General features: G+C 39.5%; 1 protein-coding gene and 1 long non-coding RNA gene across 2 annotated transcripts; both read left to right on the forward strand.

Moving 5' to 3' along the window:
* Nucleotides 1-121: 121 nt before the first annotated feature.
* On the forward strand, nt 122-1,186 carry LOC106334309. The gene is made up of 3 exons (XR_001268581.1): nt 122-236; nt 322-384; nt 939-1,186. It is a non-coding gene; the product is annotated as an uncharacterized LOC106334309 (long non-coding RNA).
* A 2,495-nt stretch (nt 1,187-3,681) lies between these two features.
* On the forward strand, nt 3,682-5,213 carry LOC106333823 (cytochrome P450 94B1). Its single transcript, XM_013772224.1, has one exon. It carries the CDS (start codon nt 3,708-3,710, stop codon nt 5,211-5,213), a length of 1,506 nt encoding a protein of 501 aa, XP_013627678.1. The 5' UTR covers nt 3,682-3,707.
* Nucleotides 5,214-12,629: the final 7,416 nt, after the last annotated feature.

Below are 12,629 nucleotides of genomic sequence, written 5' to 3' on the forward strand. Positions count from 1 at the left end.
GTTGTACGCGGAACGTGCAACGGCGGATGAGGCAGAGAGTAGCTTCGATATAGAGAAAGCGGTTCAGGAGGGGATGAGGGATTTTCAGACGCAGCTAAATGAAGAAGGTACAGAGAGAGAGCAGAGACTGCTGCTGCTAGAGGAGAGTGTGCACGAGTTAGGAAATGATTTAGCACGAGTTAAGCTAATGGTGTGCGTACTAGTGGTGATAGCTTTGCTATTCTTCGTTCTACGTGGTAAGTTTTAGAGTTCATTGGAATTAATATATAGATTAATCGATGGTTTTACAGCATTTGACTGCATTATCTTATGTTTTTGTAGGAGTTCTTTCAAAGGCTTCAAACGGGACTATTCTATCACCTCACGAGTGGCCAAATAAGTCAGGTACTATGGTTTTAATCACTTCACTTTGGATTTTCTCTTCAAAAGAAATTCATATTGTTAGAATGGTTTGAATGGTGTTTGGTGGTAGAATAAAAATTAGGACTGTAATAATAAATGCTACTGAATTACTTTATGTCTTCCCAACCCGTTTGATTTGATTGGTTTTAAATAGGCTAGTATGCTTCATATCATTACCTCTGTTTGCTAGTATAGTACTTAGGATTTGATTGTTGTTAAATGCTTGTAGTTTGCTTCCTATCTTCCTAACTGCTCAACTTTAATTGTATAATAAATAAACATGGCTTACTTAAGCCTCTGTGTAACTACTAGAGTAACACAGAATAAAAACTAGAGAGATGGATTGGTTCGGGTCTGAAGTTCCTGCTGAGTCTCCTAGCCAAGTCCCTGCTGAGTCTCCTAGCCAAGTTCCTGCTGAGAGGAGGAAATATTCTCCTAGAGAAGATAAGATCCTTATTGTTGCTTGGCTTATGTGTACTATGTTGTTTCATGTTGTTTTACAGCTAAGCTAACATGTTTTTAATATGTTGTTGCAGGTTAGGTGAAGTAGTCACGGGCGTCTAAGTGTTTTGGTCTTTAGCAAGATGAAGTAGTCACGGATACATTTGGAGTAGTGAGAGCATTTTGGATTGTAGCTCCAGCTCACAAGTGACGGGGTAGTTGTTTTCCACTTTTAGGTACTATAAGTACTCGGCCATGTAATAGCTCTCTATGTTTCTCATTGTACTAAACATCAGAAAGCTTTGTAATATTTGTGAACCAAGATCTCCTTCTACTCTTGTAATAGCTCTCTACTCAGGTTTACTCTTTAACTATGGTTCTTGTTGTTTAAGCTTGAATTTATTTTTCATGCACTTGTTTCTTGCTTAATCAAGTTGATTTACGAAGTTACATGTTTCTTGCAATGCAATTGATTTACGAAGTTACATGTTTCCTCTCAGTATACCTTACCTCTGTTATTATCTAATTGTTGTTTCCATTTTACAACTAAAACTTGTAGTATGGTATGTAATAACTGAAACTTTCATGTACAGAAATATACTATGGTATGTAAAGCCAAAATATTTCATTAAAATTGTAAACTTGTAGTATGGTATGTAAAGTCAAAATAATTCATTAAATTACTTCTTAGTATACTTTTTGATCAAATGAAAATAATAATATTTTTTGACCATAGGAATATCTACTAATGCCATCATCATCATCATCTGATGATGTCGACGAAAGATTGGATGATATTATCGACCAAATCGTCGAAGATACATACAATGATATTGTGGAGCCCCAACCAAATAATCGACGGAGACGTGCTTATGTAGAACGATATCGTGAAGGAGGCCATAGCCGTTTATGGAATGACTACTTCAGCGAAGACGCGACATACTCGGCACAGTTCAGACGACGTTTTCGCATGAATAAGGATTTATTCATGCGTATTGTCTATGAACTCTCAGAGAACATTCCGTTCTTTCAACATAGACAAGATTCAACCGGGAGGTTTGGTCATACACCGCTTCAAAAATATACGGCAGCAATTCGTCAGCTTGTTTATGGTTCTGCAGCTGATGCGGTTGACGAGTATCTCCGAATTGGTGAGAGCACTGCACTTTTGTGTTTACATAAGTTCACTGATGGAATCATCCGGTTGTTTGGAGATGAGTATCTACGAAGACCCACACCGGCGGATCTTCGACGACTTCTCGATATTGGAGAGACACGCGGGTTTCCTGGGATGGTCGGGAGCATTGACTGTATGCATTGGGAGTGGAAAAATTGTCTGACCGCTTGGAAAGAACAATACACACGTGGATCAGGAAAGCCGACAATTGTATTAGAGGCTGTAGCTTCACAAGATCTTTGGATATGGCACGCCTTTTTTGGTCCTCCAGGTACCTTAAACGATCTCAATGTCCTCGATCGGTCTCCTGTTTTTGATGACATTTTAGAAGGTCGTGCCCCCAGGGTAAAGTACGTGGTCAACGGGCATCCATATAAATTGGCATACTACCTCACAGACGGGATATATCCAAAATGGTCAACATTTATCCAATCTATCACACTCCCCCCAAACTCCTAAACAAGAGTTATTTGCTAAAGTTCAAGAAGCAATCCGTAAAGATGTGGAGCGGGCTTTTGGAGTTCTACAAGCCCGGTTTGCAATTGTGAAAAACCCGGCTCTTTCAATGAACAAGGCAAAGATAGGGAAGATTATGAGAGCATGTATCATACTACACAATATGATAGTCGAAAATGAACGAGATGGATACATTCGTTACGATATTTCAGAATTTGCAGAAGGAGACGTCACCAGAAGTTCAGAGGTCGAAACCGAGAGGCCTACAAATCTGAATGTTTCCCAATCGGAATGATCTTCGTGATAGGCAAATACATGAACGATTGAAGGATGATTTATTCGAAAATATTTGGAACAAATTTGGTGAGGAAGATTAATAATTAGTGTATTTTAAGTTTTATCATTTTATCTTTTTTTAAAAAATTCTATGTATTGTAATATTTTAACTTCTAATAATTTAAAATAATTTTTCATTTTAAAATTTTTTTTTTCCTCTAAGGACTCCTAATCGGATATCACCATTGCACCGAGCTTCTTAATATAAATCCTTAACTATTTTAAAAAAAAAAATTAATAATAAAAAAAATGGTAAGGACTCCCCTTGGGGGATGACCATTGCATATGCTCTAAGCCTAATTTTTGTTGACACGATTCCTTTTAAAAGTAGTTTAAAAGTAGTTTTACAAGTACATTATGGTCTCTCAACAATACTGTATAATACTAGTATTTTAGTCAAGTTTAATTAAAGAATTTATCTTAAATATGTATATATGTCGATTGAAATATCCATCTAAGTTTAACATAGTATTAATATATTTATTGTAGTTTAATTTTCTAATTTATCTTAGAGAAGTTTTCATTAATGTTTTTAAGATATATCAGATTATGTTTTAATTATATTTATTTGTATTAGTTAATCACATTTACAACCACTAGGTACATGATTTTTTTTTTAAAGTAGCAAATACATGTTGCTGAAGAAAAATATGTAAATATATAATAAATGGATAATATAAAGAGTTTAGCAAAACAAGAATAATATAAAGATATGAAATACATTTTATTATGTTTTCTGGACTGATATGGTCGGAGCCACAACTTGTGTTCTGTTGCTTCTGTATTGTCATATCCTCTTTGACTCCCTATATAGGTTCGGTTCCTACCGAGATCACGAACAATACATCAAAAACAATAACTCCAATTACCAAAAGAAAAAACAAAGAATTCAAAAATGGAAATTCTCACTGCATTTCTCTCCATACTTCTCACCTTAGGGTTTATACTAATCTTCTCATGTTCAACAAAAGCCCTAAAACAACAAACCAAACCACCGTCGTATCCACTCATTGGCTCAATCCTCTCCTTCAACAAAAATCGCCACCGTCTTCTCCAGTGGTACACCGATCTCCTCCGTCTCTCTCCGTCTCAAACCATCACCATCGATCTCCTCCTCAACCGCCGCACCATCATCACGGCCAACCCCGAAAACGTTGAGCACATTCTCAAAACAAACTTTTGTAACTTCCCTAAAGGCAAACCTTTCACCGACCTCCTCGGAGATTTACTAGGCGGTGGTATCTTTAACTCTGACGGCGAGCTATGGAGCTCGCAGCGAAAACTCGCGAGCCACGAGTTTACAATGCGTTCCCTTAGGGAATTCACTTTCGAAATCCTCCGCGAAGAAGTCGAAACCCGCCTCATTCCGGTTCTTTACTCCGCGGCTGACTACTGCGGAGGAAGGACGGTGGATTTTCAGGAGATCTTGAAACGTTTTGCTTTCGATGTGGTTTGTAAAGTTTCTTTAGGTTGGGATCCGGATTGTTTGGATTTGACCCGACCTGTTCCAGATCTTGTCGAGGCTTTTGACGTAGCGGCTGCGATCAGCGCTCGCCGCGCGACGGAGCCAGTTAACGCCGTGTGGAAGCTGAAGCGTTTCTTCAACGTGGGGAGCGAAAGGAGGCACAGAGAAGCGATCAGGACCGTGCACGTGTCCGTCTCTAAGATCATCCGTGCCAAGAAGAAGTGTCTCGATATCGGTGGTGACGTTTCAGACAAGCAAGACCTCTTGTCGAGGTTTCTTGCCGCCGGCCACGACGAGGAAGCCGTTAGAGATTCTGTTATCAGCTTTATCATGGCGGGGAGGGATACCACGTCGGCGGCCATGACGTGGCTTTTTTGGTTGTTGAGTGAAAACGATGACGTGGAGAAGAAGATACTTGAAGAAGTGAGAAACAAGGGATCTTTAGGTTTAGGGTTTGAGGATTTGAGAGAGATGAGTTACACGAAAGCTTGTCTCTGCGAAGCAATGAGGCTTTACCCACCTGTGGCGTGGGACTCAAAGCATGCAGCAAACGACGACGTTTTACCAGACGGGACACACGTCAAGAAGGGAGACAAAGTTACTTATTTCCCTTACGGTATGGGAAGGATGGAAAAAGTGTGGGGTCAAGATTGGGACCAGTTTAAACCGACCCGCTGGTTTGATGAAGAACCAAATTACGGTACAAAACCGGTTTTGAAAAGTGTGAGCTCGTTCAAGTTTCCTGTCTTCCAAGCCGGACCAAGGGTTTGTATAGGGAAAGAAATGGCGTTCATGCAGATGAAATACGTGGTTGGTTTGGTTTTGAGTCGGTTTGAGATCATACCGCTTTGCAAGAACCCTCCGGTATTTGTTCCTCTGTTAACGGCTCACATGGCTGGTGGGTTAAAGGTGAAGATAAAGAGGAGAAAACATTAATTAGTGATATCCCTATTTAATTAATCAAGTCATGTCCTTATATAAATATCTAAACGAATATGTAAAATGTGTGGTTAATACATTAAAAATCAAATCAGTATATGAATGTGTGATTCACAGTTTCACACAGGTTGCTTGTGAATAGAAAAAAATAGATAAATCAACATTGTCGTCTTGGTGTAGTGGATGCAATATAGTAATCAGTTTGATTGACGTATGTGTATTTTTATGTTAAATAATTTGTGGAAGCATGTGAATGTATTTCTAAATTAAAATAGTAAAAGAATGGCGCTGAAACACATCACAGTACAATTGTTTATCAAATAGAAAAGAGACAACACACATCACTGGACTGTCATCTTTATGCTGCAAGTGTCGAGTGGGAGATATAAAAAATCATTATCCTCAGTCCTCCCATCTAATCGTATATTATAAACAACAGTAATGCGATACTGCAACAAACGAGATACGAAACGATTTGGATTGGTAGTCCAAAATGCCAAAACAAAAGAAACAAATGTTATAAATCAATGCGGAAGTACATAACCGGTCCGGTCCATAACTGATCCGGTCAATAACCGGTCCCGGTCCGGTCAATAATCGGCCCATACTAGAGAGAGAGCCGGGGCTCTAGAGAGAAAGAGCCGATGGCTGAGGAGAGAGAGAAACCCTATTTTACTTTTCCTTATGTGTTTATGATTTGTACTATTTCCTTTTCTACTCTTTTTTTTCTCTCATGTAATTCTCATATATAAGGACACCTTATGTTATGATTAATAATAAGAACTTACAGATTCTAATCCTTAAGTTTACAACACGTTATCAGCACGATAGATTCTAAATCCCTAAGCTAAACAATCAGCCTAAAACCCTAACCCTAATCGGCGATAATCCTTACCGGCGAACCATCCTAATCCCGTTCGCGAAACTTTACATCCTGATCCTTGTTCGCGACTTGATCCCGTGATAAGCAACTTCCCAACTCTAGCTTGGACAGCTCACATCAGACCCTAGCGCAGACGATCCAGCTCGCGGCAACAAACACGTTCGCAACCCGATCTCAGCAAGCTCCCGTTCGCGACAACATCAGCTCGCGACTCGATCAGCACAAGGACAGCTCGCGTTCCGATCCTGATCAGTTACAGTTCGCGGTTCTTCTCTCCTCGGTGGTCCATTCAACCCTACTTAAGGTTAAGGTAATTCGAAACCTTAAAGAGAACCCATAATCGAATTTGATTGTTTGATAAAGAATTGAAACCATAAAACTATAAACCCTAATCGTATATGTGTTGAAATCAAAACCATAGGGTAATAGATCAAAACCCCAATGAGTAAATCGAAGCTCATAATCATAAGTTCGATACCCCAAATTCCTTTATCCTTAGCCGCATACATGCATAATGCATAATATGCAAGAAATCGATCAAAACCCTAAAATCCTAAAACATGATCGATTTTGAACAAACCCTAAACTAATCGATTGATTGTTGGATTGCTTGAACCGATTATATGTTTTAATTGATTGAATATAATTACATAGGAATCGTTTGCTAAGATTTTTTAATCTCATAATTGAATTTGGTTGTTTTGAAATTGAATCATATTGAAACCGATTGCATAAAGATCATATAGAAATCGTATTGTTTAATTGATAAAACCGTTTGCTAGGATTGATAAATTTATGCTTGAATTGAAATTGAAATAGAAACCCTAATACTTTGAAATAGAAATTGAATTCTAGCTTGATAGTTTGATCGAAATTGATTGTTGCTTAATTCAACTTTGAAATAGATTGATTGAATTAATGAATCCGATTGCATGATATTGAGATTGAAACCGCCTGTTAGGATAAGTGTTTTCATATGACCTAGTCTTGATTGTTGAAATCGAATACTTGAATCTGAAACTGTATAATCCGATTGAAACTGAAACTACATGCTAGATTAATTGTTCTAAACTTGATCATACCTTGTAGCCGTGAGGCTTGTTGCATGCATATCACGTATGAACCAATTACAATTAGAAACTCGTGTGCTAGGCTGATAGAAACTGAATTGGACGTGAGGCTTGTATTGGCCGAGAGGCTTGTGTGTACATTACATATCCGTTAAGACTGATTGCATCATATCAACTTGATCGAATGTACATATAGAAACTGAATACTAAACTTGAACATATTGATTACATTCACCTGAACACTTCCTTTTAAACTAAATTATAAAACCTATGATTTCAGATGTAGAAAATCAACAACTTGGATTTTGCTGCCCTAAATCTCTCTGAAGATAATTATTTACAATGGACGATTGATGCTAAGATCATCCTGAAATCCAAGGGACTCGGTGAGTGTATCACCGAGGACAATAATGCTAGTGAGAAAGATCGATACAAAACCATCTTGATCATTCGCCATCATCTAACTGAGAGCCTCAAAGATCAGTATCTGCCCATTGAGAATCCATTAGACCTTTGGACAAAATTTAAAGCAAGATATGATCACCAGAGAATGGTGATCTTACCAAAGGCTCTGTATGATTGGAGGAATCTCAGAATCCAGGACTACAAGTCCGTGGACTAGTATAACTCGGCACTGTTTAAGATTGTTTCAAAATTGAAACTGTGTGGTGAGGATGTGACGGATAAAGATATGCTTGAGAAAACCTTTTTCATCTTCCACACAAGCAATGTGCTGTTACAACAACAGTACCGTGAGAAGGGCTTCACGACTTATGCTAATCTTATTTCTTGTTTATTGCTCGCTGAGCAAAACGATGAATTAATGATGAGAAATAGTGAAATGAGACCTCCTGGATCAACTCCACTACCTGAAGCACATGCGGCTTCTGAAGCCAAGAAAGAGGCTAATCACGTCCAAAGCAATGTCCAACACGGCCGTGGTCGTGGAAAATGGCATGGACGTGGCCGTGGTCGAAGTTCATTTGGCCGTGGAAGAGGAAATCAGTATGGTCGAGTCCATAGTCGAGATCGTGGCCAAGGCAACTCGTTTGGCCGAGGTCATGGTCCAGGCCGTGGAACTTCTTTCAAACCTCAACACTCGACCAAATCTGTGTGCCATAGGTGTGGGATGAGTAACCATTGGGCTAAGACATGTATGACTCCCAAACATCTTGTTGACTTATATCAAGAGAGTTTGAAAGGGAAGAATCCTGAAGCCCACATGACATATCAAGATGGTGAAAATGATTTTGATCATGACCAAGACGATCTTATGGAATATAAAACTTCAGATGCTCTAAAAGACTGAAGATTGATTTCGACATTTGTGATCTAAATTTCTGTGTTCTTTGCTTTGGTGTTTTTCATTTCTATGTTGTCATTTTTTGAACTTTTTTATTAAAACTTAATAATAAATGAATGATTTTATATATGAAGTCTCTAAATATCATCCTATGAATCTTGTTTTAGAAATGAACGATAACAAGGATGTGTTCGTAGTGGACAGTGGGTCAAGCCACACGATCTTAAGAGACAAAAGATACTTCATAAACTTAACAATGAAAAACGCCAATATCAACACCATTGTGGGTATAGCCAGTCTCATAGAGGGCCACGGCCAGGCCAACATTTTGTTGCCTATGGGTACGTATCTTGAAATATAAGATGCCTTGTATTCACCCAGCTCTAAGAGAAGTCTATTAAGCTTTAAAGACATTCGAATGAATGGCTTTCATATTGAAACTAAGGGCGAAGGTAACAAAGAGTTCCTTCAAATCATTGAAATCTCCCAAGGTCATAAGAAAGTTTTAGAATCTATACCTGCACTATCTACTGGTCTTTACCATACCAAAGTCAGTATATTGAGGCCAATGCCACATTTAAAAAAATAGCCATCGAAAATTTCACTCTATGGCACGACCGGCTTGGCCATCCCGGTTCGTCCATGATGCGTAAATTGATCTCGAACACCAATGGCCATACACTTAAAGAAAAACAAGTTATCCCTAAACACTTAACGTGTGTGGCATGTTCACAAAGGAAACTCATCGTTAGGCCATCACCAGTTAAATTCACTAAGGAAACGATAAACTTTCTGGAAAGAATACAAGGAGACATCTGTGGACCAATACACCCAACTTGTGGGACGTTTAGGTATTACATGGTCTTTATTGATGCGTCCACGAGATGGTCGCATGTCTGTCTCCTATCGACCCGCAACTTTACGTTTGCGAGGTTGCTTGCTCAGATAATTCGATTACGAGCTTATTTTCTAGATTTTCCTTTAAAGACTATGCGTCTTGATAATGCTGGTGAGTTCACGTCCCAAACGTTTAATGATTACTGTATGTCCATGGGGGTAACTGTGGAACATTCTGTGGCACATGTACATACACAGAACGGCTTTGCCGAATCATTTATAAAACGCATACAGCTCATTGCTCGACCATTACTCATGAGGTCGATACTTCCGGTCTCAGCATGGGGACACACCGTCCTTCACGCGGCCGAGCTCATACACATCAGGCCATCTAGTGAACACAAATATTCCCCATTACAATTGCTTACGAGTCATGAGCCAAACATATCCCATCTTAAGACATTTGGTTGTGCCGTTTATGTTCCAATTGCTCCACCACAGAGAACAAAGATGAGACCTTAAAGGAGGATGGGGATATATGTTGGATATGATTCTCCCACGATTATAAAATACCTTGAGCCACTACGGGTGATTTGTTTAAGGCCAGGTATGCGGATTGTCATTTTAATAAATCCAAACATCCAACATTAGGGGGAGAAAGCAGTAAGCTGGTAAAAGAAATTACATGGAATCAAACATCCTTATCTTGGCAAGATCCTCGAACTCAAGAATGTGATTTAGAAGCTCAAAAGATAATCCATTTACAAAAGCTAGCTAATCAATTGCAGATTCCTTTGCTGACCCGAAAAGAGTGACTAAGTCATATATACCAGCTGCTAATGCACCAATAAGAATTGATGTTCAAGAGGGACACAATCAAGTTGCTACAGAGTCTAGACAACGTTTGAAACGTGGTAGACCAATAGGTTCCAAAGATAAGAATCCTCGGAAAAAGAAAGGTGTTGAATCCGAGGTTGGAACCCCAGACATGGTCGCGGCCGATCCTACCCGAGATGTGGCCGCGTCCGACCATAAGTCCTTAAACATGGACGACGGTCCTGATGTGCCAAACAATGGGGCTTGGGACGCCAAGCTTCATGGTACTGAAGTTCCTGATAATAATGAGATCTCAATAAACTATGTCTTGTCTGAGATACAATGGAATAGAAAGAATGTCGACATTGATGATATATTAGCATACAAGGTAGCACTTGAACTTATAGATCTAAACGAGGATCAAGAACCCACGTCCATTTATGAGTTCCCTCAACGATCAGATTGGATCAAATGGAAAGAAGCTATAAACGTGGAGTTAAACTCTTTAAAGAAGAGAGGTGTTTTCGGTCCTATAATCCGAACACCATACGATGTAAAACCAGTGGGATACAAATGGGTCTTTGTGAGGAAAATAAATGAACATGGTAAGGTCGTGAGATATAGAGCATGACTTGTTGCACAAGGATTCTCACAGAGACCAGAAATCGATTATGAGGAGACGTACTCCCCTGTGGTGGATGCTACTACTTTTAGATTTCTGATAAGTCTGACCATAAGAGAAAAATTAGACTTGCGGTTGATGGATATAGTAACTGCATACTTATATGGTCCACTGGATAATGAAATTTATATGAAAGTCCCAGAGGGTATTGAATTGAAAACCAAAGAAGTTCTCGAGAACAACATTGCATAAAATTGAATAAATCTCTTTATGGATTGAAACAATCAAGTCGAATGTGGTACAATAGACTAAGTGAGTACCTAGTGAAAGATGGATATAGAAATGATCCGATCAGTCCCTGCATATTCATAAAGAAATTCGACAATAAGTGCTTTGTGATCATAGCAGTGTATGTTGATGATCTGAATATCTTAGGAACCTCTGGAGAGATCTCCCAAACAGTTGAATATCTTAAGAAAGAATTCGAAATGAAAGATCTAGGAAAAACGAAATTTTGTTTGGGATTACAACTTGAGTATATTAAAGATGGAATTCTTGTGCATCAAATGACATATACAGAAAAGTACTCAAGAGATTTAACATGGTCGACTCACACCATTTATCCAGCCCCATGGTTGTGAGGTCCCTCGGCCTGGACACTGACCCGTTCCGTCCCAAGATGGACGATGAAGATGTCCTTGGTCCCGAAGTGCCATATCTCAGTGCCATAGGAGCTTTAATGTTTTTGGCAAGGCACACACGGCCTGGTATATGTTTTGCCGTGAATTTATTGTCTAGATTTAGCTCTTGTCCGACCCAAAGGCACTGGAACGGGATTAAACATGTTCTTCGTTACCTGCAAGGAACGAAAGACTTGGGTCTATTTTATACTAACCAAAACAAAAAAGCTTTAGTTGGTTTTGCTGATGCAGGTTATCTATTAGATCCACACAATGCTCGATCACAGACAGGTTATGTCTTTACACATGGAGGTACGCCCATATCATGGCGTTCCATGAAACAAACGATCGCGGCTACATCATCCAACCACTCGGAAATATTGGCCATAAACGAGGCCAGCCGCGAGTGTGTGTGGTTACGGTCTATGACCAACCACATACGAGTTGATTGTGGGATGACCGAGGGCGCAGACGATCCGACCGTGATGTATGAGGACAATACTGCATGCATTGCTCAGCTCAAAGATGGTTACATCAAAGGAGACAGGACGAAGCACATCTTGCATATGTTCTTCTTCACACACGATCTACAGAAAGCTGGCGAGGTCCAAGTACGTTCCAGCGACAACTCATCCGACCTGTTCACCAAATCACTTCCGACTTGAACATTCAGGAAGCTCACGCATCAGATTGGGATGCATAGACTGAAAGACCTTCAGTGATGTTCAGAACAGGGGTAGTAATACGTGTTGTACTTTTTTTCCTTCACCATGGTTTTGTCCCGTTAGGTTTTCCTAGTAAGGTTTTAATGAAGAAACATTTAAAGCGTATTTCAATCCATGTATGGTTATGACATTCAAGGGGGAGTGTTATAAATCATTATTGTGGATGTCCATAACCGGCCCGGTCCATAACCGGCCCATACTAAAGAGAGAGAGAGCCGGCGCCCTAGCGAGAGAGAGAGTCGGCAGCTGAGGAGAGAGAAAGAAACCCTAGTTAGAGCTGTAAACTGGGCGAGCCCATGTCCATTAGCCCATATCCATTTGTCCATTTATTGTTTGCGGACAGAGAGTAACCATGTCCATTAAGAACCATGTCCATTAAGGACCATACCCACTAACACCCATATTTTCATGGGCTGCCATGAGGTCCATAATGACCATATAAGAAATTTTAAATTTTAATTTATAAGCCTACAATTA

Source organism: Brassica oleracea, chromosome C3 (assembly GCF_000695525.1).
Source record: "Brassica oleracea var. oleracea cultivar TO1000 chromosome C3, BOL, whole genome shotgun sequence".
NCBI classification, from domain to species: domain Eukaryota; kingdom Viridiplantae; phylum Streptophyta; class Magnoliopsida; order Brassicales; family Brassicaceae; genus Brassica; species Brassica oleracea.

What these genes read in the sequence shown, in the direction of transcription:
- LOC106333823 (XM_013772224.1), top strand. Translation starts at nt 3,708, where the DNA reads ATGGAAATTCTCACTGCATTTCTCTCCATACTTCTCACCTTAGGGTTT.